This window comes from Dreissena polymorpha, chromosome 6 (assembly GCF_020536995.1).
Source record: "Dreissena polymorpha isolate Duluth1 chromosome 6, UMN_Dpol_1.0, whole genome shotgun sequence".
Classification (NCBI taxonomy): Eukaryota; Metazoa; Mollusca; class Bivalvia; order Myida; family Dreissenidae; genus Dreissena; species Dreissena polymorpha.
The window spans coordinates 19683466-19698285 of record NC_068360.1 but is presented as its reverse complement, the minus strand read 5'-3'; the positions used below and the strand labels follow the sequence as shown (position 1 = coordinate 19698285).

At 31.8% G+C, this 14820-nt stretch overlaps 1 protein-coding gene across 1 annotated transcript; it reads right to left on the bottom strand.

The window, feature by feature from the left end:
* Positions 1–10510: 10510 nt before the first annotated feature.
* Positions 10511–12746, bottom strand: LOC127835480 (complement C1q and tumor necrosis factor-related protein 9A-like). The gene is made up of 2 exons (XM_052361925.1): positions 12665–12746; positions 10511–10920 (listed from the first exon to the last, which is right to left on the bottom strand). The coding sequence occupies exons 1-2, from the start codon at positions 12744–12746 to the stop codon at positions 10511–10513; spliced, it is 492 nt and encodes a 163-aa protein (XP_052217885.1).
* Positions 12747–14820: the final 2074 nt, after the last annotated feature.

Here is a 14820-nt window from a genome sequence, read left to right as displayed (position 1 = left end):
CGTTAACATTGTTATGTCCACTACACATGTATTTCAAACCGATTAGCTGAAGTGATTAATACCAGAAGGCAGTATGCCGAGCGTAAGAACCAGGAACCAGGCCTTTAGGTCTAAGGTCAAGGTGTCAATTCAAGTTAAAAGATAATACAATAAATCTCACACTCTCCTTGCCCGGGCCATAAAAATGCCCGGCATGATAGGATAAAACTACAAAGCAGAAGTAACACATAATGTACGGAGTATCTTGTCGCACAATTAGGGCTACGGTTCATGGACAATGTAAGTAATTCATCCACAGTCCGCCATCCGTAGATCAACGTTGTCCAGCATTAATAATTAAGTACATGTCCAAGATAACATTTTTTTAATATTAAAAATATTAGTATCTGTTAAACACAAATATTTACAATGGATGATGGAAATAATAAAATAGTGTTCAGTTTCAAATTATAAAAAATGTAATATACAATCATAAAAAAAACATTATTTGTTGACAATAAAAAAACACTTATGAACTTTACGCAACATTATTGCTGCATTTGATAACTCTTGATGATTATGGCCTGTAACTCGAAATGTTAATAATTTATTGGAACTATAGTATTGTCAACATATTAATCTAAACCACTTCTATTGAACCAATAAAGTGTTATGAAAGGGTTACTGATAAGGTCTGCATAAAGTAATTTGGGATCATTAAATCGTGTGGACTGTCAATTCTTCACTTGCTTGAATGGAAAAAAAGGAAGATATATCACTATGTTGTACCATAATAGTAACTGAGAGTTGAAACAATTCTGTAATTGACAATTTATGTATAGAAATAATCGTCTATCCTGCATGGGAATTAATATATATCATATATATATATATATATATATATATATAGACGACACTGCTTGTATAAATCTCGCACCATCCTAAGCGATTAGTATTGATTAGTATTTTATAGTAATATTACTCGTTTCCTTTCAGTCAGTCACGTGTTATTTAATGTAGGAATGTACTGAATATACATTTTAAACTGTCGAAAGCCATTGAACCATACTGTGATAAAATAGTGGTACATCAAAAGAATTATTCTTAGTTTTAGTGCAGTCTTTGTTAATGCGAAATTGAACAAAAAACTACCAAGATGAATGATTTAACACACCGCACATATGATTTTCCGATATATATATATAATATCAAGAAGTGAAACTCAATCTGCTGGAGCAGTATTGAATTCTTATTATAAACAATTAGTTGGTCCTTTATTTATGGCAAGTGACCGATTGCCCAAACAGTACAAAACAGCACAAAACAGCACAATTCAAAACAACATTAACACATATAAGAATAACGCTGGGGTCACCGCCTTGGAGCGCTCAACCTCACACTTGGCCCAGCAATATTCATGATACATTTACGTGTGAATATATTTAAACCTCATAGCATTGTAACTCAAATTTAACAATAATACAGGGGAATTAAAACGCATTCAATTTAATTACTATTTAATTAATCAATAGTAGGAAAGATACCAGAGCAACAGAGTTACAACTTTTCGAGGAACGATTAAATGAAACTACGAACAAGTATCAACTACATTCCTTCTTTATAGAAAAAGATTCTAGAATATAGCGTCATGAGGTTAATATTTCAGATCAGCATCGCGCACATACAGGAAGAAGCAGCAATAATGGGTGTAAAAGATCATTATTGCATAGCTTGGTTGTTTATGTGACTGCAAAAAAATAAATCAAACAAGAAACGCCTGTTAGAGAGAAAATATAATTAAAATTGAACGTTTTAAACTCAATGACCTATGAATGTAGATTAAAATAGTTAAAGTATGTGGCATGAAGCATTATAAAAGCGATGACGTCACAAAAATCAATGTAGCAGTCAATAAGAGCTGAAATATACTCATCTTGAGCGAGACACGATACACTTGTCAAAAAATGATAGTTCAACAAGTTTTATAATGTATTGCATAAATAGTGTTCATTTGCTAAGAAAGTCAGGATAGGAGATATCGACATAATTGCACAACCATATAAATCTAAATGCACATAATTGGCATTCATATGTTTATAATAAATCATTTTATCAGATTTACCCAGAAACGCATAATGGTAACACAACAATAATAAAAATTGTTTTTGAAAAGATATTCAACAACACTAACTATGTCAAATAAAGATTCGTAAACTTTATAATATATGTACAATTATATAAAGTTAATGTATGCATCTGCACCGTTGTATACGTCTTCTGATGTAAAAATTTCATAATACAAACTTGTATTAGATATATATATACTAATAGAATGTTACTAACCATAAATATAACTAAATTCCAGCGTAAGGTAGAATGCTTTCAAGTGAAAAAAACACTACCGATTTCTCATGCTTAGATCATGGTTTTGCCCTGCTTATTCAGTTTGTTATAGTTTCATAAGTGTGCCAGAAAATTCATTATAATTGTAAACATTTGATTTTAGCAAACAACGAGCTCGAATTACAACAAGTGTTGATAGCTGTTAAGTAAGTAGAACATGAATGACCAGTGTTGTTTCCATACTTATTTGACGAATGTAACCATTTCTCTCGATGCACACTTTTAAAGTACGCATTTTTTGCGAACATAAGGCAATATTGAACCGATATACAGATACATAGAGACTTTCAGCTGATCTTAAATAACCAACAAGAACAAGATGTCAAAAGACAATAACTGCTTTATAAGTTTCAGTCCAATAATGTTTCAGTACCAATTAAAACAAAATTAAAACAAAAATGAAATCTATCAAGAAAAAAAGCAAACGTTAGGACATTCGTCATTAAGTTTTTGCAAGAAAACAAAATGACAAAAATGCACAAGCTCACTGATAATGTAGGAATAATGAAACATTTTCAGGAGAAAATGTTTCTTTACTTTAATTTAAGGAAATATTACTTATTGCCTTTACAGTTAATGCTCAGCATTATGGAATTTAACCGCGTGAATGACGCGTCGCACCTTGCACAATTCAAAGTTTGTTTACAAAAGCGCACATCTAAAAAACCGACCGTAAGAATGTCTGGAAAATGTTAAACAAAAAGTACGGAAGGTTGTTTTCTTGGAAAGATTTCAAACATCTATCACCGAATGCACCGCGTTTTAACCATCATGCATCGCTTTATGCTGCTCGGTTTTTTATCATCAGTTTCAGAAAATAAATACGATAGGAACACGTCAACAACGCCCAGATAATAATGATAGGACACATACGTAAAAATGCGCAATATAAATCTTTACTTAGGTTAATGAACATGACACGATATTAATACGCCTTGTCATGTGATCTGATGTTTGATATATCTGACTGTAAAACGAGATAACGCACGTCAAAACACGTGGTTTTGCCTTCAGATTCTCGTAGATAGCTGATGAGGTAGGCAACGTTTAGATATAACCTAAGCACCTCTGCAAAGATCTACTAATAGAATGCTTTTCTCTGACATATAGCCAAATGCAAAGGCAATACTATCTATAAATTCAGTTGTACAAATGTACAAATGGAGTCTCAGACTCTTCAATAAATATTGAGTAAATATTAAGGAAATGAATAAGATGTCACCAATGTATGAGTTTGGATATGATGCTTGTAAGCATTCAACAATATATTCTAATATATCAAAAGTCTATTATAAACATGTCTTGAACTTGTCACTTCGATTGATATTTACGAATCGCATTACAACTTAAGCACCTGTTTTGCAATGTTCATTCATTTGTTGATTATTACTGATTTTAACGCACTTGTTGAAGTTTCTTGACTTCTTTCGGTAGCGTCATCTTTGAAATATAAAAATGTCTTGCTGGAACATACACGCTGAATGCCATTTTTGCCAGTCATTAGAATGCATATGTGATTAGTTCTTGATTTCTTACTGACTATAGTAACATCAAGCAAAATGATACAAAATAAAACTGTATCAAATAAAAGCTGTTCGGTTTTATATTTAAAACAGGTAGACCAACGCGATATAGAATTAAAGCGATATGTCCAGTAATATAACATAATTGCACAGTTATTCTTTCTGGAAACAAATATGTCACATGTCTCGAATAAACTGTGCATCTGTAGTCGATCTTTAATTAACGATGTAATACCGAACGTGCTAGTGCAATTTAAAAAGTTGTGTTATTTTGTATATTTACAACTAAGCATTCATAAACATATTTGCGCCTACACATGTCACAATTGAACTACAAATAGTTATTTAAATGCCATAACTACCATGCATCTGGAGAATACTTATCGGCGCCGACTTGGAAGTGGTCAATGCAAATCATAATGTTTGTTTGAGTCTTTTCGCAACAAATGACAATGATGTCATATTAGGCAGAAAACTCAGCCTTAATACTTTTTGATTGTTTTTAAGTATTACTTGTGCCTTTCAGAAATATGTATCCAGATTCACTTTCAGCCAACACATTAGACACAGAACTTGTAAATGTTAGTAAAATTGTAAACATTATCTAGAGCTCCTTTGCACCAAATATCAAAATGTATGCTTGTGCTAGTTTTTAATACACTAAATGACTGGTTCAAATTGGTCGGATGTAAAAATGGAAATAGATGAATATATTATATAGATATTTACAATCCCTTACACACCCTATCTCAATATGTTTGATGATTTTTGCAGGGATTGACCAACGACAAACCTTCAGCGTAGAAAACAACTTGCGTCCGTTCAATCAAATATATAATGGCGTTATTGCAACGAGATGTAGCATTTTATTAAAGACACGAATCCGCTATTAATACCACGATTTCAAAATGCCACAAATTGTATTTTATTAATACTGTTTTAGATTTGTGTGCAAATGGTTTATCCTGCCGGCGGTCGGTCGAGCGGACGGACGGAGGACGGACGGACGGTCAGACAGAACATCGTTTCCCTATTTGCATATAGACATAAGATTCTTTATAGTAAATAGGTACTACAAAATACATTAAAAAATATAGGATTGTTATTCAAGAATACAAATTGACACAATCGGTAGCCAAAAAAACATAATTTCAGTCGAGGCATTCATGAATTTTATGCAAACAATATTATTTTGGATCGTAGTTCTGATTACAAAATCTTATTTGATAAATGTACATATATTAACAATTATTGATATGGGACATGAAACAAACAACTTGTGGAATTTATATTCAGGTGAGATAATATCAAATATGCATTTACAAAGTTTATTTTAAATAATTTTCGTTTTCTTCATCAATATCATTACAATATACAAAATGAAAATCAGGTTCATTTCGCGGAATGTAATGCTAATGCAAATGCTAATCTTCATTTATTTATTAATAATAAATTAATATTATATTTCTTGACGACTTAATGTTAACACTGCAAAATCGAAAATAGAATATGCATACAATGGTTACGATATTGAGGATGTTTATATCTTTAACTATTCATTGAAATAATTGTTGAATTATTATACATGAATATTAAATTTAAATCAGGAACATATGATTGTTAAAGACCGTAGTGCCATGAAAGTATTTTTGTTTAAATACAATTAATTTGACAGTCAGTTGTTTGACTCTTTGTAGGGTTCTGTATTTCATTATATGCCTCAAAAGCTTGGGGGTTTAATAAAGTCTGATTATATTAAACGCACGCATTCAACATTTTGATATGGGTTAATACAAAAACATTTAATGGTGCTTTTTTATGTATAATTAGGCTGAAATTAAAATTCAAAAATATTTATTTAAACGAGTGCAATAAAGGTTACACATATTGTGTCTTGAATGTCAAGAAAATGTTGAATAATTATGGATTTGTTTATGTTTTCAACGACTTTATCTCCCATATCCTCAGTCAATCCACGTAACTAAAATAATCTTAATAAGACGTACATGAAAAACACTCACATACATATCCTTCAATATTGTATTCAATTTTCCTTGTATAAAAGTCTTTAATATTTCAAACCACAGTGCAATGCGGTATGTAACATCAACAGATTTTATGACTTCGACTTATATAACATACAAATCTGTATTTTCATTTTAATAACATTGTCATCAATTTATAAACTGCATCAGCATTTAATGCACTTTCCTAAAACCAAACTGCGTTTCCGAAATAGTTGTGTTTTCATTGCAATAAGTTTTCATGCGCTCATTGAAAATCGTGGTATGTAGTTTTGAAAATAAAAATTAGTCTTTTCTTTTAAACATAATAGAATACTGACATGCATTATTACACCCACATATGTTCAAATTCTCGTTTTGCAAAACTATTTTAACATTTTACTGTCCTTTGAAAGAAACTCATATTCTAATAGTTGCAACTTACACAAATTTAAATAAAAGATGATACGAAACACATTGTTTAAACATATGTTAATATTAAATAACGCGTTTCCAATAAAATATAAGCAATATGTTGTGTTTGTTTTGGCAAACGTGTACTTTGTTTTAGCCTATTGTTTAAAGAGAAACAATCTTTAATGTTTACATTTTACGTCTTCAAAATTTTGATTCGATAAATAATACATTTTCACGGTTTTATCTCAAAATTCAATAAATAAAAAAATCAATATTTAACCCTTTAAATCTTTATTATCTTTATATAATCTTAATATGAACAAAGTAAACTTATATTAGAATCATCGTTTAAATATTGTACAAAATATGTTTATGTTACATTTTCCCACCGTTACGGCGCTGGCTGCTAGGTTTAAACTTGTTTGCAAATAAACAAGCAGTGAACTTTCCGACCACGGACATTCTTAGAAAATACAGAAAACATTTTAACATGTTTAGGATTTTTGTCAATTTTCCAAACACCTGTTTCTAAAGCCTGTTAACCGATTTCCCTGTGTTAATGTGATATCAAACACGACTTCATTCTTAATACGTTTCTGTTGCACAAACTAATAACAAACGATATACACATGCCCAACAACAAAGGTGTGTTTCATTACATAGGTACACCGGGCGTAAAATATCAGACAAAATAATAAAATGAATGAACGTCAATCAAGTGTTGTTTTGACTTCAAACACCAGTTAACAGCTTGTGAGATATTGCCAACTTTAAGATTTTCAAGCACCTCTACAACCCATGTACTGTCCGTGACAACTATGTAACGCTGCTATACAATCAACGAAGGCAAGTACTGTTATTTGCTTAAAAGTGCAATACGGAGAATATGTGTATAGTCCTGTTTGTGTAAACCTCACGTTACCACTTGGTGCAATGGGTTTACAGACCAAACGTATTTGTATTTTGTCTCCTGTCCTTTATTCGAAAACTAGTATTGGCGTGCACAACTTCGTTTCTTTAAAGAATAAGTAGAAATGTCCAACGATCATATTTATCAACAGTCCATTTAAAATCGATTTTATAAATTGCAAGTAGTTGTGTGTTACACTATATCGTCTCATTTGCTTGCGTTATGTTGTCAAAATATCGATTTTCGATTAACTGAATTCAGCTGCATGCGGCGTACTATGACATATTTGATTGTGCAAGTGTGTACCTTCAATGCGCATATTGAATCCTTTCTTTGCTTAAATCATGTTTCAAGTGTGTCTGTATGTTGTATAATCAACATGTCTCTGTCAAAAAAGCAATTAAACATAAAAGCCGTGAAAAAAATGTTAAAACTCTCGCTACTAACATGATTTGATAAGCTTGTGTGCATTTTAAAGGTAAACTATACATTGTGTGATTTTTTGTAAGTTCAATGCTCATTTCTGCATTTATAAATAGGTTTTAAACGCTAATTGCTTTATTTGTCTATAATGATATCATTTGAATATCATATTACAACAGGCGCGTAGAATCAGTGGCTGCATGAGTCGCGGACCCGTCTCCATTTGTTTAGGTTGATCGAATATCATCATAACTTAGGAGGCATAAGCGCTGGTAAGTGATTGGTATGGAAGTATGCCCGCCGCTTTAGTTAGATTGAGGCCACGGTTACTATTACTTGAGCTTGGGAGTGGTGTCCCCTGATCATGCTATTTAAAAACTTCACGGTTGAAGACCTTAACGGTGAAATCTGAGTACAATTAATAATGTTACTTTACACTATGTGTTTGACTTAATCGCAAGAAAAACGGCGATAACATCAATACCAAGTCCCGAAATAATTTCGTTCATTCTTATTCATACAAAATAACATAACATCTGAAAAACATTTCAACCATCGATTTTCCAGTTGCTACACTTCACTTACTTTATTACGACCATGTAAAATGGAAATATTTCTAACTTTGCTCATTAAATGGAGATTGTGATTCTTCACTCTTTTTCGTTTTATCATAAAACCAGAATGTTGCTTTTGTAAATAATAAATGTGACGTCATAATACACTCTGAGTTATCTGCTATGGAATCAATTAGCTCCGGCTATCGAGTAACCCTTATCGATTATCGGCCTATTTAAACAATTGATCCCTTCCTGTTGAAATACGGGTTTCTTCAAAGTTTATTGTTTTACCTTTTTGACCCGTCGGATTGCTAATTTAGTCGCAAAACAACAATGACTATAGACGTGATGTCATCAGCAACTAGCAAAAACGACATGCGGGGAAAAATCTGGATAAAATGTTCTTCCATTAAATTTTAAATGAAGCTATTGTATGCTTTCAAATTTAAAAAAAAAGAGTTCCACTTTAATAGATATTCCAAGCAAAATTAGAAAATGTAAAGTTTATTAACAAATATGCTATATTATAACTTTATCATGTTATATTATGACTTTAAACTATTTGTATTCCCTCCGTCTTCATACAATTCAAGAGCGTATCTGACCTTTAAATATTTAATTTAAACAATGTTTCCTTAATCGTGTAGTTCAGTATAAAAAACCGCAGGAAAGCATTGAATTATAACAACATTAACAAAATCTCATCATGAGGGGAAACAGTCAAGAACCAACCACATCCGCGACACCTCTATTCCTTAGCTTCAATCGCGCCCAAAGTCCGTGTCCATACAGCTCTTGGAAGGACCGTACTTACACAACTCCAATCACATGGGTCAAAGAAAACCAAGACTCGTATTTAACTACAAAATTTATTATGGAAAGAAATGCTCTAACGAAAATGATAATGCAACCCAGGAAAGCGCGAAACAAATGTTACACATATTTAAGAAATGAATAGCATTTTTCTCCATGTCATCGAAGAATGAACTGCGGGAAAATAACGCCTAAAAATTAGGTGTATTTTTCAGGACATTTCATACACCGATGAAATGCAGACAAAGCTATTCAATTCTTATAATTACAACACAAAATTGTCCTAAAGCTGAACTTCTATCGTGGTAAAGGTCATAAAAGTCCTTTTTAATCTAGCGTATGAATCTATTTTCAGTTTCGGTTTTATCTCCATCAAACGGGTATATCGTTGAAATTCGCGCAAAAATAAAACGTCATTTCGCTATCAACATTAAAAAACAACGTCATTAAGTTTCGTGCAAAAACATCACGTCATTTTGGCAACTTGTTTATGACCAGCAAGTAGCGCCATAAATATTCATGTTTAAATTTGCATACGAAGTGGTTTCATCGGAAAATGAAAAACCGCTCACGTGAACAAATTATCCAATCAGAATGCAACATTCATATGAATGTGACAGAAGTGGTAATTATAACACATTAAAAATTAATTTTCTCTTTTCTTTGGTGTAACAATATTATTCAGATATAATGTCGCATTCCAGATGTATAATGTAGTGCATATTGTAAAAACCCGACTTTGTTTTTATAGTTTAATGTGGGTTACTTAACATGCAGACATTGTATAACGGTATTATTATGTATATTAAATAATAAAATAGTCTTAGAGACATTTTTGCAAATGCAAGTTCTTGTATAATTGCAGTCTAACTTAATATCATATTAAAAACAAACGACTTATATAAGTGTTATAACAAACATGTTTTTCAGATAGTTTTGACATTTCGATAAAAGCGCATTAGTAAGTCAGAATATCTACAAGAAATATAGTAATAGATCTACAATTATAAAATAAATACATCAGAAGTGTAACCATACATACATGTTATATGACTTATCAGTCTTTTCAAAGCACAAAATATAATTAATCCACCTTTTAGTGAGTATTCATATGATTCTTCGTTGTAAATTGTTATTTGGCAAAAATGTATTTATTCTTTGCTGCACAAATATCCCAGCAAGAAATACACATAACCTTAAACTATTGAAAAACAATACAATGATATATAGCAATACCATTTCCAGCGATATATAGCAATACCATTTCAAAGAAAATACATTGTATAATACATGCGTTGTATACTATTGTTTGCTGGTATTGTTATTTTATCAAAGGAACAAATGTCATGCATATATGCTTACCTTAATTTGACCAATACAAATTAAATAGTCTGAACAAAGAAAACTAGTCTTCGAAGAAGGTATACAGCTGGTGTATGCATCTTCACGTCGTGCAGGGTGCTGAATTTCTTCATCGTATTGTTAAGCATGGATCAATGTGCCAGAAAATGAAGTATATTCGTCCTCATCTGCGTACAACGAACTCGATCCTGTTGAGCGCACCCAGACCTGGTCTCCCATGGCAACCGATGATGATACCTGCATAGTAACACATGGATTAAGACCGTGTTTGTCAAAGAAAGTTGACCTCTGTAATATCTTTCCTTTGAGCACGATTTCAAGATGAACATTTTTCACCTTATTTACACAATACTGAACACTAAACAGATACATTCCAGGGATGGAAGCTGTGAACTTTCCAGTTGAAGGATCATAACCTCGACCTTCGTTGACCTCTACTCTCGGAAAGACTACATCCTGGTCACTTGTTAGGTCTGTGGGGCTGGACGTAATTCGCGCACAAAAGTAAAGTGTAGGGACTTTTAATTCATCTGAAATAAATAAAAAGAATGTATATTCATTACAAAAAAAATGTAAAAGTACATAGGTTTTAACATAGCTCTCAGATGTAACATTTTAATTTGTCCAGTAAAGTATTCGTTGCATTTTAAAGTGAAGGAAATTCATAATGTAATAATCATTGGGAAAAGAAACAGTCATTGCGTATTAGTTTTATATCAAAATAAAAACGCAATTACAAATATCAAAATTGATCTATTATATGACGTAATATTCTAATACTGAACTTAAAATGTGTGTGTGCATATTTTAATTAGTAAATAGAATGATAAAAGCCCTTAAACTACACTTTATTTGTTAATGACCCAATCAAAATAAATTTACTTAAATCAGGCTAACGGAGAAGTTCGGTTTGCCTATTAGTATAACATAATGTATATACCCGGTACTTTTAATGTCCAATCAAAATTGAACATGGAAACGCATTCAAACAGCGCATATTTCCTATTTTTACGAATATATTTATCTTCTTTATTTAATAACAATGACGAATACTTAAACAAAATGTATAAACACAAATATGCGTTTCTAAAACAATGCACTGATTCATGCCCCTAACATGAATCGAATAGAAGTGTCCCGGAAAAATAGCGCTTGGAAAACATCACTAATATGCTGGTAGAAAACAAGGCTTACCAATAAATCCTTTCAAACCACATACCTTAACACCTTTTTTTATTAAACTCTTATTGATGAATACAAAAATCGCGCTCTTCAATGAAGTATGACAATACCAATACGTAGAAATAAAACTACATTGTTCACTACGATATATTGTTTCTTTAAAAACAGTGATATTTTAATATTGTCAACAAGTTGCGTTTCTTAAAACTGCATTCATCAATATTTTTCAAAAATCATAATTGTATCACCGTGAAGTGTTTTCTTTTAATGCAATGACATCTGGACCCAGCTGATAAAGTGAGGGGACTGTTCATGTTGATTTAGTGAGTTCAAATTCCAACATGGCAATTGACTCTGTGAATTCCTTCGATTCATGATTTGAGTAAACCAATGCAAACAAGACTACGCCGCAGTGACTTAATTGTGTCGCGGTATTTTTATCTCAGTATACAAAAAACAGAAACGCTAACGTTGAACGAGGAGTGTCTATTGTAAGATTGTAAGAAATTAATATTTCGCATTTTGAACCAAACCTTATTTCAAAAGTTCAAACTTAACACGAAATCGGTATTGTAATTTAAATGTTCGGGTCCTGGAAAATGTCAATATCATACGATCTTCAAGCAATTTAATAAGAATACTGCCATAATTTGACAATCGAAAATCTGTGTCTCTATCGATCTATGCGGATATTTAGTATTATTATATGCTTTTGAGTGAAATATTTAATTTTATTTAAATATAAGCGAAAACATGACATTGGTTTTATGTTTTGCTTAAATGAAAATATTCGAAAAATGCCATGATTTTTTATAAGCAACATTGTAACAAAAACGTGTTACGATCTACAGTCTCTCGCATATTTTCTTTGTAATTGTACTTAGGCGTTCAATGAATATTTTAGTTGTGGTTGTAGATAAAGGATCTATTTTCAGTACAAACAATTTTAATGTTACCACTCTTGAAACAAATTTTCATCAAACGCCGAAAGCAAAAAAACAACAAATAACCTCTTTTGAGCAATGCTCATTAAGATCTTCAATTAAAACCCGCCCATCTCATATATGGTATAAACCTGATTGGTACACGTACCTTTGAGGATGTTGACTTGGTTTACGAGTTGCTGCACCGTCAGAGTTGTATTTGCTTTGATATCTGAAGCAGTTATAACCATTGCGCCCACATTTGCAGCCAATGTCGCGTTCATATTGTGGGAGGCATTGTTAACAAAATCACTTAGTTTAGATTCTATTTCGATTTGTTTCTTTTCAATAACTGCCAACATAAAATTCACTTTTGCTTTCCCATCTTCTAATTGTTTTAACGCATCCACAACTTAAGCGTTCGTTTTCAGTATATCATTCAGAGTTGTTTCTAGAGCCAGTTCGTTTCTAAGGACTCGTTCCAGTAGACGCTCTTCATAGTCATATCTCGAGCATATTGGGCTCGAGGGCTCTCGTGCACAAATCGCGACAATCACATTCAAAAGCAGGCACACACTCTTCTTCTGAAGCTGCAAGTTAGATGTGTGTTAAACGACTCCGAACTACGCAATTTATATATGTAGCATATGTCTGTACTTTATACTACTGGAGTATTTGCATACTACATATAGGAATTAAGCTCTTTATCACGAAATCATTATTAACATCCATGACATGTTTTGGGCGTTTGCGTAAACATTAATAGTTATGAAATAGTTCACAGCACAGTGCGTCGCTGTTCTTCGAAAACCGCGTAAGTCAAATTTGGCGCAAATTGTTATTTGTTTTTATAAGAACGGCTGGTTCACGGGTCATTTTATGCGAAAATACTGGATTTCATATCCAATTGGAAGGCATAGTTATGAGCACGTGAGAAAATCCTGAACACCTATTGGTGCACTAATTGTTTCTGCAAAAATTGCGTAAGTCAATTTTTCCAACTTTTCACAAGACTTTTTTTAAATATTTTTTGAAGTTTTAAAATATATTAATTTAGATAGTCTAAGTCAAAATGGGCATACTTTTTATTTATGAAAATATAAAAGCCTGTAGTTGTCATTTTAATTCTAAAAATGACCATACGCAGTTTTCTCTTTAATATTTGGTTCCTTTTTTTCTAAATTATTATATTTTAAAAATGTTTTTTTGCCTACCAAAAAGTTGTAAAAATGTACTTACGCGGTTTTCGAAGAACAGCGACGCAGTGTTTGATTCAAATTTTATCTGGGATATACAGCCGGCATGGACACATGTTCCCTATCATAATTTAATGCAAAACTGAAACTTCAATTTTTTATTTTCACTTTTATGTCTATACGATGCATGATTAGCAAGGATATTTTGCAAATAATTTACAGTTTTTTGTGTATCTATAAACGTAACCCATACGCTAAAACTTCGTGTATTGCTTATATTCTTTGTCCGTCATATCGTGTACTTTTATATAAAAGCATTCTCAATACAACAACACCAAATGCGCGTATGGAAAACCATATGAATTCTGTCTTAACTCATTCAAACAAAATATAGTGTTTTAAACAAATTAATGAAAACAACAGTATACGAACATCTGTATACATAAACACAACTTTGATCTTATTTTCGATAGTATTGTATGTAGCAAATTAAACCAGTATTTTTCCTGCCCACCATTTTTATCATTTACCATACCGAATAATAATAGCAGGACTATATGAGGACTACACGTTACATATATTAAATGCAGACTGTGCATTTTTATTGTAATGCAAACACGTAATATATTTTAGGCAATGTTAAATACAGAAATCGTTTCATCCCGCACATGTATAAGATAACTCATAACTTTTCAATTTTATTATTTACATAAGCATATCGAATATAGAGTAAAATATGTGTCGTTAAATTAAAAAAGACCCTGTCTTAAAACTGTGATATGGAAGTCAAGTAAACTTCACTAGCAAAATTATTAAATAGTAATTTAAACCGAACACTATTAAATTAATTACACGACTAAGGTGTGATTGAAACAATCATTTAATAAATAGATAATACAAGCACACAAACATTTATCAATTAATATGTATAACGCGCTGAAAGGATAGGGAATAAACTGGCATCGGCCTAGCGATAGGCTACTGCAGAAACTATGCGGCAAATTTATATGAAGATTGATAAGTCATATTTACTTGACCTTACAGTAGCGAAATGTCAGTGGCAAAGTTACAGCACATTTAACAAAATCGAATGTGTTTGAAGTTAGATTATTTAAGATATTAAGACTAA

Coding starts and splice junctions, on each gene's coding strand:
- LOC127835480 (XM_052361925.1), bottom strand. CDS start 12,746: ATGGTTATAACTGCTTCAGATATCAAAGCAAATACAACTCTGACGGTG. Junction 10,921..12,664: donor CCAAGTCAACATCCTCAAAG/GTACGTGTACCA, acceptor TATTTATTTCAG/ATGAATTAAAAGTCCCTACA.